This window comes from Dysidea avara, chromosome 3 (assembly GCF_963678975.1).
Source record: "Dysidea avara chromosome 3, odDysAvar1.4, whole genome shotgun sequence".
Classification (NCBI taxonomy): Eukaryota; Metazoa; Porifera; class Demospongiae; order Dictyoceratida; family Dysideidae; genus Dysidea; species Dysidea avara.
In genome coordinates, this window is record NC_089274.1 from 31,351,397 (window position 1) to 31,363,613 (window position 12,217).

At 37.8% G+C, this 12,217-nt stretch overlaps 1 protein-coding gene across 2 annotated transcripts in view; it reads left to right on the plus strand.

Moving 5' to 3' along the window:
* The window catches only part of LOC136250691 (kinesin-like protein KIF21A), a 465,334-nt gene that overhangs the window by 449,775 nt on the left and 3,342 nt on the right, over positions 1-12,217 (plus strand). For both annotated transcript variants that reach the window (XM_066042921.1, XM_066042922.1), the window contains exon 41: positions 8,655-8,792. In XM_066042921.1, the coding sequence (XP_065898993.1) occupies positions 8,655-8,792 (138 nt within the window). The remainder of the gene's footprint in view (positions 1-8,654; positions 8,793-12,217) is intronic.

Genomic DNA, 12,217 nt, shown 5'->3' on the forward strand with positions numbered 1-12,217 from the left:
TATTGGCAGTAAACAAAGAGGTATAACTCCGCAACAAATGAAGCTATTAGATCGAAACAGGGACCATTGTATTCACCATTCATAGGCGATTCTTTTGATATATAAGGCCAACTTATCACGCAAAACTAAGCCTGTGTAAAATTCCTAACAAAGTACAAACATTTAATATTTACACAACAATAAAACTAACCTGGTAGAAATCGCTCCATAACTTTGGCTGTGTTCATCGTATTAACTTCAAATAAAGCTCAGAGTGCTCACTGTTTAAAGGCGAATAATTTGATATACAAGATCACGTGATGCGGTTTTAAAAAACTAAAATGGCGGACTGTTTTTATTGATTGTGTCACAAAGAAATCGATCGCATGTAGGTGTTTGAAACTCACCTTAGTGCTTTTAAGACATTGGTTCTACACTTTGGTAAGTTAGATAATGTTGTTCATTATTGTCAGGCGAGTCTTTTAGTATAATTTGTTATACAATTTAGCACTTTTAGGGGCTTTGTCAATGCTATAAACTTATTATATTTTTTAAAAACATTAAAAATGCACAATAATCATAAAACGTGTGGGCTTTCAGGGTAGACTATGCACACAATTTTTGGTCCTTAAAGGGTAATTGATATATCAGGAATTTCTTATTTTATTGGCTGCCATTTTGAAATTTAAAACTGCTGACCTTGCAGCCTGTTCAAATGTAAACATTGATTTTCATATTCTTCATGCTCTAAGCTTTCTTAAAATATATAGGTTTGCTAATCCCCATAAAATTTGAACAAAAGTACATAGTGAACCTGACTAAAATTGGAAAGCGTGTTTACAAAATTGGTATTACATATGTATGTAGAGTTTTACATTGAGCGATCTTACGCATCTGTATATGTGCCACTTTCACACCTCAGATCAAAGGAAAGCCAATGCACATATATCACATATTTCACTGGTTCAAAATGTTAACGAGATATATGCACTGGTACCAGTGCGTATATCTTGTTAAGGAAGTGGATATAGCGCATCTTGATGTTGCACAGGTAGATGTGCATATATCATGTTAACCCATTCCAAGAAATCTTTGATATCTTTTGCTATCTCTTTGTGCCATTATATAGTCATACATGTTAAGACCGATTGTGGGATTAGGTTTATTTGTAGTTTCTCAGTGTGTTGAGTAGTGAAATGGAGCTGTTTCGAATACAGGTGAGCTCTGTTTTGATAAGTTCTACATACTTGTCCCAATGTTATGTAATGTGCTCGAAGTAAATTGAGCCATTAGAGGTGAAGTGGTATTCATGCGAGACTAATTTTATTCATGGATACAATTTATTCACAATTATTATCAAGACACACAGTAGTGTGTCGTGCGGCCCAAGAAGCCGGCGCGTAACACCCGTGAGTATATTGACAGGAAGAAAAAAAATGCAATTTTTGCACCTCCGTAGCTCTGTGCTTCCTTGATGAAACAAGACGATTTTTGCTGTGGTCATGCCCTCTAACTGCAGCACTCCACATTCCAAATTTGAGCGAAATCGCTTCACGCGTTCCCAACATATGCGACTTCAAAAATTGGCTCAGTTTCTTCGGGTTTTTTTTCTTATTATTTTTCTTTTTCTTGTCACACACTTACAAAAACTGCTATAAAATGTGAACGCCACATCCGATTGCCTTGAAATTTGGCACACAGAAGGGGGATATAAAGGCGCATCTCGTTACCAACTTTGACTGGAATACGATAAACAGGCAAAGAGTGATGAGCAATTATTCACGAAAAATGACACCAATATGTTGTCACGCGTACAGGATAAACCGCATATGGGAAGAAGCTGAAAATCAGTGGGTGAATAGGTTAACTATTGAACCTCAAACCTTTTGTGGTTTGAAAGAAATCGAGCTAAAAAACAGGAAGATACAACGAAAAAACCAACAATGTGTAGCAATTACGCAATTGAGATTAGCTAATAAAAAAAAAACGACTGCTTGCCACGCCTACCAGATAAACCTCTTGGAGTAATGCTTTGAAAATCGTTGTAGAGATGGAGTAATCATCTTAGAAAGGCCCATCAATGGTGTAGAACAATCAGACTTAAAGCCACAGAGTTATAACATGAAATCCAACTTGGTGCAGCAAGTGCAAGATCGAGATACTCTAATAGAGCAGTCATCCTAATAGAGCAGTCACCCTGAAGAGAATTCAAGAGATCAGCTAGAAACAAGAAACCTGTATAGAGATCAGCTACACACAATTCACCCTGTGGAGAGATCAGCTAGAAGAAGTTACCTTGTAGGGAGTTCATGCAACTATGGAAAGAGATAGTTCAGCTAGAAGAAATCACCTTGTAGAGTTCAGCTACAAAGAGACCACCATGTAGAGAGTTCAGCTACAAACAAATCGCCCTGTGGAGATATCAATAGAAGAAGTTACCTTGCAGAGAGTTCAGCTACAAAGAAACCACCATGTAGAGAGTTCAGCTACAAACAAATCTCCCTGTAGAGAGATCAGCTAGAAGAAGTTATCTTGTAGAGAGTTCAGCTTCAAACAAATCACCCTGTAGAAAGATGAGCTAGAAGAGGTCACCTTGTAGAGAGTTCAGTTACAAAGAAACCACCATGTAGAGAGCTCAGCTACAAACTAGTGACGTTGTAGAGACATCAGCTAGAAGAAGTTACCTTGTAGAGAGTTCAGCTACAAAGAAACCATTCTTTAAAGAGCTCAGCTGCAAACAAATCACCTGTACAGAAATCAAATCACCCTGTAGAAAGATCAGCTAGAAAAAGTTACCTTGTAGAGAGTTCAGTTACAAAGAAACCACCATGTAGAGTATTCAGCTACAAACTAGTGACCCTGTAAAGACATCAGCTAGAAGAAGTTACCTTGTAGAGAGTTCAGCTACAAAGAAACCATTGTTTAAAGAGCTCAGCTACAAACAAATCACCCATACAGAATTCAGCTACAAACAAATCACCATGTAGAGAGATCAGCTAGAAGAAGTTATCTTGTAGATAGTTCAGCTACAAACAAATCACCCTGTAGAGAGATCAGCTAGAAGAAGTCACCTTGTAGAAAGTTCCGTTACAAGAAACTACCATGTAGAGAGTTCAGCTACAAACTAGTGACCTTGTAGAGACATCAGCTAGAAAAGTTACCATGTAGAGAGTTCAGCTACAAAGAAACCATTATGTAAAGAGCTCAGCTGCAAACAAATCACCTGTACATAATTCAGCTGCAAACAAATCACCCTGTAGAGATGTCAGCTAGAAGAAATTACCTTGTAGATAGTTCAGCTACAAACAAATCACCCTGTAGAGAGATCAGTTAGAAGAAGTTACCTTGTAGAGAGTTCAGCTACAAAGAAACCATTTTGTAAAGAGCTCAGCTGCAAACAAATCACCTGTACAGAAGTCAGCTACGAACAAATCACCATGTAGAGCGATCAGCTAGAAGAAGTTACCTTGTAGATAGTTCAGCTACAAACAGATCTCCCTGTAGAGAGATCAGCTAGAAGAAGTCACCTTGTAGAAAGTTCCGTTACAAGAAACTACCATGTAGAGAGTTCAGCTACAAACTAGTGACCTTGTAGAGACATCAGCTAGAAAAGTTACCTTGTAGAGAGTTCAGCTACAAAGAAACCATTTTGTAAAGAGCTCAGCTGCAAACAAATCACCTGTACAGAATTCAGCTACAAACAAATCGCCCTGTAGAGAGATCTGCTAGAAGAAATTACCATGTAGATAGTTCAGCTGCAAACAAATCACCCTGTAGAGAGATCAGCTAGAAGAAATTACCTTGTAGAGAGTTCAGCTACAAAGAAACCACCATGTAGAGAGTTCAGCTGCAAAGAAATCACCCTGTAGAAAATTCAGCCACTAACAAATTGTCCTGTAGAAAGATCAGTTAGAAGAAGTTACCTTTTAGAGAGTTCAGCTACAAAGAACCATTCTGTAAAGAGCTCAGCTGCAAACAAATCACCTGTACAGAATTCAGCTACAAATAAACCAGAGATCAGCTAGAAGAAGTTACCTTGTAGATCGTTCAGCTACAAACAATTCACCCTGTAGAGAGAGCATCTAGAAGAAGTCACCTTGTAGAGTGTTCAGTTACAAAGAAACCACCATGGAGATTTCTGTAATGAATATATGTATTATATATATAATTTGTATATTTACTGATAAAATATTTAAAGTACATCTACTTCATCTTTTCTTCTTCCTGTGGTAAAAATAAAGATAAGTTTAAAAAGTCCCAAAGCCGGCCTATGGCCGGCTTTGGGGTATACAAATACAAAAAGAAATGAAATCTAATCCAAAACAGCCAAGCTGTAAAAAAAGTGTGCGGCCCTCAAAAAGGCTATGGTGAAAAAAGATGTGAAATCCAAGGTGGCGGCCAAGAAATGGCTGTGATGGTAGGTTAATGGTAAAAATTTTAATAATGACAATTCAGGTGAATTTTGTGCCAAGACCAAGCGGCACAAAAATTCACCTGAATTGTCGTTATTAAAATTTTTACCATTAACCTACCATCACAGCCATTTCTTGGCTGCCACCTTGGATTTCACATCTTTTTTCACCATTGCCTTTTTGAGGGCCGCACACTTTTTTTACAGCTTGGCTGTTTTGGATTAGATAGTAAATACCTGGAAGCACTTATAACAGTGTTAAACCATCATTATCAAGTCGCGCTTCGATGTCCTGTGTCTCGTTGTTATGCACTACGTGCTAAATGGATTGAGCCATTGGTGGTGAAGTGGTATTCATGCACGACTGTAATGGCTATAATTTACTCACGATTATTATAGTGAATGTCTGGGAGTACTTATGCCAGCGCTAAACCATCATTATCAAGTCGCGTTTCGGTGTCTGGTGTCTCCTTGCTCATTGTATAAACCCACAATCAAACTTTTTGTATGCTCGTGTCATTGCATGTACGTTTGAACTCTTAGCAGAGCAACTCCTTGTCATTATTCTTATGCTGTTTCCAGTGTCCACTATAGAAATTTACGAAGCCTAATATAAATGCATGCCAGCAGTTTCTCACATGTGTAGATGATAAACCCACGTGGCACATATTAGTTATACCACGGACACAAGTGCTTTACCTGATATATACGCAAGAGCATGAGGACGTTAGCCTGAGTGCAAGTGTGTATATATCAGGCAAAGCACTCGTGCCTGTGGTATAACTATTACATATGTGACCGTCTCAGCAAAAACCTGACTTGTTCACACAATAAAAAAATGTTTATTCACTCAGCAATATCAACAGTGTCCAAGGAATGGACCACCAAAGTTTCAGCTTTCTGTGATGTGTAGTTTTGGAATTATAGCACTAGATAGTAGGAAGAGCAAGGTAATCGATTTGTACAGTGACTATACTGAAAATATACTACAGGCGCTTACATTCACAGCCATAACTTCCATTTGGATTAGTCTACAACGTTGCAGTTTGGCTTAAAACATTCATCATGGATCAGCACATCAGCCAAGCTATTAGCCCTGTAGATACTTGTGTATATGGATATGAAGGCGGTTTGGTACAAGAAACAATGACAATATTGTTTACGTTTACCGCATCATAAACAAACGCATGTGACACGCATACCGTTAAAGCTAGAGAAACGAAACAAAGATTTTCAAACTCTCCATGAACAGGCGAATAAGATTGTATATAGTTTTACCTGATTTGAGTCTTCCTTCTTCGAGTACTGGCCCAATAACAACTTGCGTAGTTTTTTTGTAGCATGCGTAATTTTACAAATTATTTTTTAAACTTCGATTTTCTCAAAACGCATGCTTGTGCGAACAAGTCGGGTTTTTGCTGAGACGGTCACATATACACTACACAATTAATATATTGATTTATTAGACAACTATCCCTAACAGTAAGCCTGTGAAGCGGTGAGTCAGAAATTAAGTACACTTGCTGGAATAAAAGTGAATACAGTAGAGCCTTGTGTATTGGCCACATCAGTAATGAGGCCACTTTCTTATTTTGAGTTAATATTTGTTAATAAAGCCAGTGGCCACATACTATAGGCCCAAACTGGTAAAAGTAATACAATGTTCCCTCAAGAAAATGGCCAACTGAGCAGGCAGCCAAATTATCACTGCAAAAGTTACTGCTCCTAAGTGCATAATTTATCTACTAAAACCATACCTGTTATTCTGGCAATAGGTTTCATGCATTTTCCAGCCATTATGCATCAAGTGATGTTAGGTATATTCCTCTTTCATTGTGATAATCTCTACTAGTCTACTATATAGTTACATTGCTGTTACAGCAAGTAGCCAGTGGTTGGTTTCAATAGTTTGTTAAAATCTGAATAATAAGGCCACTTTGTTTTATGGCTGCATCAATGAGGTTTTCAGTAACAGAGTCACCTCGCTAACAGGGCCACTTATCATGGTCCCATAGGTGGCTCTATTATTGATGTTTCACTGTATTCTACTTGTTTCATTTTGGTCTTGTATTCAAATGTCCCACTCTAGCATGTGTCTTCCTTACTTTTATCAATTTTAGCTTGCTTTTACTTTGCGTAACTTAGAATGCACAATTGGTGGTATTAATCAAGTAGCTATATTGTTAGCCATTTCAAATCAGTTCACCTCATCTAATCTCTTCAAGCTAAATGGCAACTCTTAAATGTAATCAAATTGTCTTCAAGTATCCTCCACTATTACCTATATCTATTCTTTGGAGTTAAAAGGACATGTACTAGAAGTAGCTCTTCATTTTTTTGACAGATTATAATAGGATGAACAGATTTATTCTAGTGTAATATAAACATATTGAGCTGAGTTCTGAGTAAACAAATAGAAAAGATATTCCTAAGAGAAATAATATTTCAGTCACCCAGATAATCAGTGATGACAGTAAGGTGTCAAGAGCAGACATGTGCAGATTGACTCCATTGCAAGTTTGGGAAAGGACCATAACAGACTGGGTGTTTATGGCTTCTTCATTAAAAATGTAGGGTGAAAACTTTGATTGGTTATAGTTATATAATGTGTCAGACATTTGAATGAAGAAATCGTAGTTGGCAAGCACTAGAAAAGAGCCACATTTCAAGAACTTGAGTAATTCCATTAAAATCAATGTTTTTGAGAACTCAGCTCAATGCGTACATACCATCATACAGTTTGGTAATACTGTATATTAGGGATCACAGATTTTTGGGTCTTGCTGGCCAATCAAAAACCAGCTTCACAATACCATTCTGGCAGCTTGGCAGTGTTGGTTAGGTATAACCAAGCCCAAAAGTACTTTCAGTACAACCCTAAATCCTTCTAATAGATTGTTACATTTTTAAAAATTATTCTATAGAATTTTCTACTGACTAACTGCCTGATGCCTTCAGGCAAGTGTAACTTGACAACAGCTAAGACTACAGACTTGATCTTTTCACTGTTTTGATGTCGGTTCATGCGAACATGTGCCTTTTGGCATACCGAAGTATGTACAATGCACACATCATGGACTCACCTTTGTCCTCCTTTGTATCGCATTTCGTTTTGTTGATTGCCCAAGGTGTTAAATCACGGTGGCGCAATGCATAGCTTCCCTACATGATAACTGGATTGATTGCAGCGGCACTTCTGATACTGTTCTTTGTTAGTAACACTGTGTAACGGGCTGAACACAGCTGAAAGCGAAGAGTAATGGCTACTTCACTTTCATGTCAACAATTGATAGTTAAGGCGCACAAATTTCATGGTGACTGGCTTGACTGCAGAGGCACTTCTCCTACTGTTCTTCATTTGTAGCACTGTGTAACAGGCTGAAATAAGCTGAAAGTGAAGCATAACAACCACCTAACTTTCAAAAACACTTGAGTCTGTAGTTGATAGTTGGGTGTGCGTTCAGACAAAAACATTAACTCTGGTGCCATGCTTTTCTTTGATGCGGGTTCACCAGTCATAATAATGTTACAAAAAAGTAAACAAACAAGTATTAGGAAAAATTAGGGATCGTAGAAAAAAGTAGGGAAACAAGGGAAGTCGCCTACACTTGCAGATATAATAATGAACATTTAATCCCTACTTCAGTCTATACCATGACTGAATTAGGAATTAAATGTTTACTAGTTTATACATCTGCAGGTGTAGGCGATCTCCCTTGTTTCCCTACTTTTTTCTATGATCTCTAATCAAACTTAAAATTCCTAATACTTGTAAAATAGTACTCGGCAGGCTCAAGAACACTGAGAAAATACAGTGTACTTGATTTACTACTTAAAGAGGTGTGTGGCTAATTGAGACAACCAATACAAAAGTTTCACTGCTTATAACATGGGTAGTTTATGGCTAAACTAACACGTGTGGAAATGTATGTGGTACCCAGTGTGGTTTGAAATGGCCCAATATCCTGATTTGTTTGTAATATAATGAGTTACTTCTGTGCCAAATGTGGTGCTTTTATCACAAAATGCACAATTGTTATGCTATGCCACTACACTAAAAAGTCTATGCCTTTTAATCTTCAGACAAATCTACAGAATGTAATTTTTACAAATATACAGAATGTAATTTTTACAAATCCATGTACAGCTTTTAGTTTGAGCTTGTATTGTTTGTATAGTGGTGTTGAGTGCCTTAGTTTGTTGTGGAACTGAACTGTGTATATATGCATGTATGTAACTCTGATACATTTTTATTTTATTGTAGGGAAATGTGGTTACCCTGCACCCCCCACATTATGATGCTGTAACTTGCTTAACTCTATACCAAACCAAGTTGTTTAGTGCCTGCAATAAAACACTCAAGCAGTGGAGTATGGAACCTCAAAACCCTGTTATTATGCAGGTAACTGCACATTCTACAGTGTATATGTAAATGTTAAGTTTATTTTAAGAGCTATGCTATACTATACAAATTGTGACTTACTGTAGGGCATCTTATAGTTGAGTTGAAAAGAAAACCTTTAGTAAACAGATACTTTGTATGTACATACACGTGTACAGTGGAGCCTGTCTTAAGAGGCCATCTCAATATTGTTATTGTTATTAGTGCTTTACAGTGACCAGCACTGAAGGTCTGACAGTAACATGTACTGCAGCCTTAGGATTACCTAACCTAATTTCAAGGACTTAGACTATAGCTGAAAAGGTGTAACAGAAAAGGGGCCAAAGTAAGGAAAAAAAATCCCTCCAATCCCAGGATTCGAACTACAGGTCACCCAATATCTATTAGACTACAACAAGTTTGATACTGAAATTTGATTGGCTGAAAACATGGTCTCTAAATCTCGTAGAGCCACGGTCATGTCCAATAGAGACCACGCTCTGAGGCGATACGAAACACGATAATTACGCGCCTGTAACATTGGCAATGCATGGGCATTTAAATGGCTAGTAACAGCCGTACTGAATTAGAGGGAGGTGTAATGGGCTTGTTTGTACTAATCAACACTACATTACTTGCTTACAAGCAGCTGTCGAGGCACAACAACAGCAACAATGAGTTGTAGTCCACTCGCTGAGTCCAGTACTTCAATACATAACACGCGCCTGTAACATTGGCAATGCATGGGCGTTTAAACGGGTAGCAACAGCCACACTGTGGTTCCGCCATGTAGGGAGGTGTAGAGGGCTTGTTTCTAGTAATTAGCCATACATTTCCTATTTACAAGCAGCTGTCAACTCAAGGTACAATAACGAGTTGTAGTCTAAATAAGTTAGACGTCAAGAACCACTGGGTTCTACGGGATTTAGAAAACCCTCAGGCCCTTAGTAGCGCCCTCGCTGCGCTCAGGCTCTACAGCCCAGGGCCTTCGAGTTTTCTAAATCCCGTAGAACCCTGGTTCTTGACGTCTAACTACTATGTAGGGCCACACTCAGTCTCCTCCAGGAGGGATGGATTTTCTTCCTTAAACCTAAAGTATTTATTGTTATTAGTGCTTTACAGTGACAAGCACTGAAGGTCTGACAGCAGCATGTGCTGCAGCCATAGGATTATGAATCATTATAAACCAGCATGGATAAAGTAGGGATTATACATATCTGCACACCAACTGATGGTTGCATTAATTTATTGTAATGATTCCTAATACAGGTACTGTAGGTTACAAATTTTATCTTTCCACTTGTTTATCTACTTTTAGAGTCAATCAATTAAAGAGTATACAGAACTACTGTGTCTTGTCTTTGTCAGAGCTACCATCTTTAAAGTAATTAACATCCATGTGTGAACTTACCTAGCATTGTTGCATGAAGTAAGGGTCACAAAGGCTTGTTAAAATATCAACCAGAACCAGCCTCGTAATTCATTTATGTCATCTTAATTGGAGTGAGCCTAAGCAAGCCCCATAGCTAGGGTTCTAATACTTTTTTTTGTACACTCCTTTAAACCCAATTTAATGCTTTAAAATGGTCAGTTTTTAATATGTCTCATTTTAGTCTTACTGCCTCACTGCCTGGCCACAGTCACAAGGCTAGAAGCCGCATGGCCACCATTTTATGCCACAATAACAAACTCACCAGTGGGATGTGCCTTTTTGGGTTTCGACAAGTGTAGACCCTCTGCACCTTGTCATTTTTTATCTTCAATCAGGCTACTTGTCTTCTTCATTCAATGAAACCATATTGAGGCATTAATTTTCCATATCAACACTTCCTTTCAGCAGCATATTTAGATGCCACAGAATTATTTCAGAGCTGGATTTCAGGACCACTTCAGTCCCAGTGCTACTATAAGAGGAATACTAGCTAGATATCTGCAACTTTGCAATTGGGATGCAGTTCACGATAGGTACGCGACCACACCCATCAAATAAAGATCTAGGTGGACTAATAGTAATAGAGTATGAAGACCACACCTCTTAACAATCTATCTGTTTACTTAACTGTAAACAACTTAACAGTAAACAAGATGAGCTCACCCTTTATTGTTCTAACTAGCTGCACACCCCTTTGTGACTTGAGATACTCTAATACAACAGTCATGTATGATATTCTAATAGTACAGTCACGAGTTACACTGTAGCTAGCTGCATGTGCTACAACAATAAACTAAACAAACTAGTATTTAAAAATTATTAATTTATAAATGAAGTAGGGATCTTTGCAATAAAAAGTAGTGAAACAAGAGATGAATGATATTATTACAGCATAGCTCGGTTATTAGAATCGCCTCTGCAATCAATACAGTCACCATGGAAATTATGGACATTTATAAACATAGAGAAGCCATGCATTGCACTACCATGAATCAACACCTTGGGCTGACAGCAAAAAGAAGTAGGACACAAAGGAGGACAAAGGTAAGTCCATGATGCCTAAATTGTACGTACTGCGGTATGCCAAAGGCACGTCTTGGGATGAAGCGAAATTGAACAGTGAAAAAATCAAGCCTATAGCCTTAGCCATTATGAGTTACGCTTGCCTGAAGGCAGGCAGGCAAGTAAGCACGTAGGCAGTAGAAATTTCCATTGATTTTTTAAAAATTTCGTTACTATTTATTGGAAGCCTACTGAAGGCACTTTTGGGCTCTACCCAATACTGCCAAGGTTCCAGGATGGTATTGTGAAGCTGGTTTTTGGGTGATTTTTTTTGGCCAGATAAATCCAAATTTCCTAATATACAGTACTACCGTACTGTACAGGTATGATATACAGAGGGGGTATGTCATGATGCATTCAAGCCCATGTACACTATGAAGTCTAGTTAATATTTTTATTTAACGCAGTGATGGAAGTACCAGATTAACAATCCTATTAAAATCATCTCATTGTTACTGTTGGGGTGAAAACCGTGCATCATCATCACTATAAGTCCCATTTCACCATAATGGCTGGGTATTTTTCATTTAGATTCACACCGTTGTAAACAACAACAAAGTAGAACTGAAATATGTATCACGCCCCATCTTCTACTTTTTGTACAGTGACTATTGGCTCACATGAAATTCTTTCAGTGTTTGTGTAATACTATTACAAATTCACGCTGGATTCTCCTACCCCCCTGATATATATATAATTATATATAAGAACAATGCTTTTGAGTTTTAAAGTACAAGACTGTATTATGTTATGTAGAAATGTAGCACAAAGATCTAGGTGGATTTTAAAGGCATGTAGGGTTTAGAACATTTTGGTGGGCAGGGGTGTAAATGTCAAGAAAAATAATCAAGTGTATAGTGCCCAACGAATCAAAGCATGGTGTAATCTGTCTCAGTCTACAATTACTTTAGAAATTTTTTAAGGTAACCAATATTTAAATAAATTACTCAGA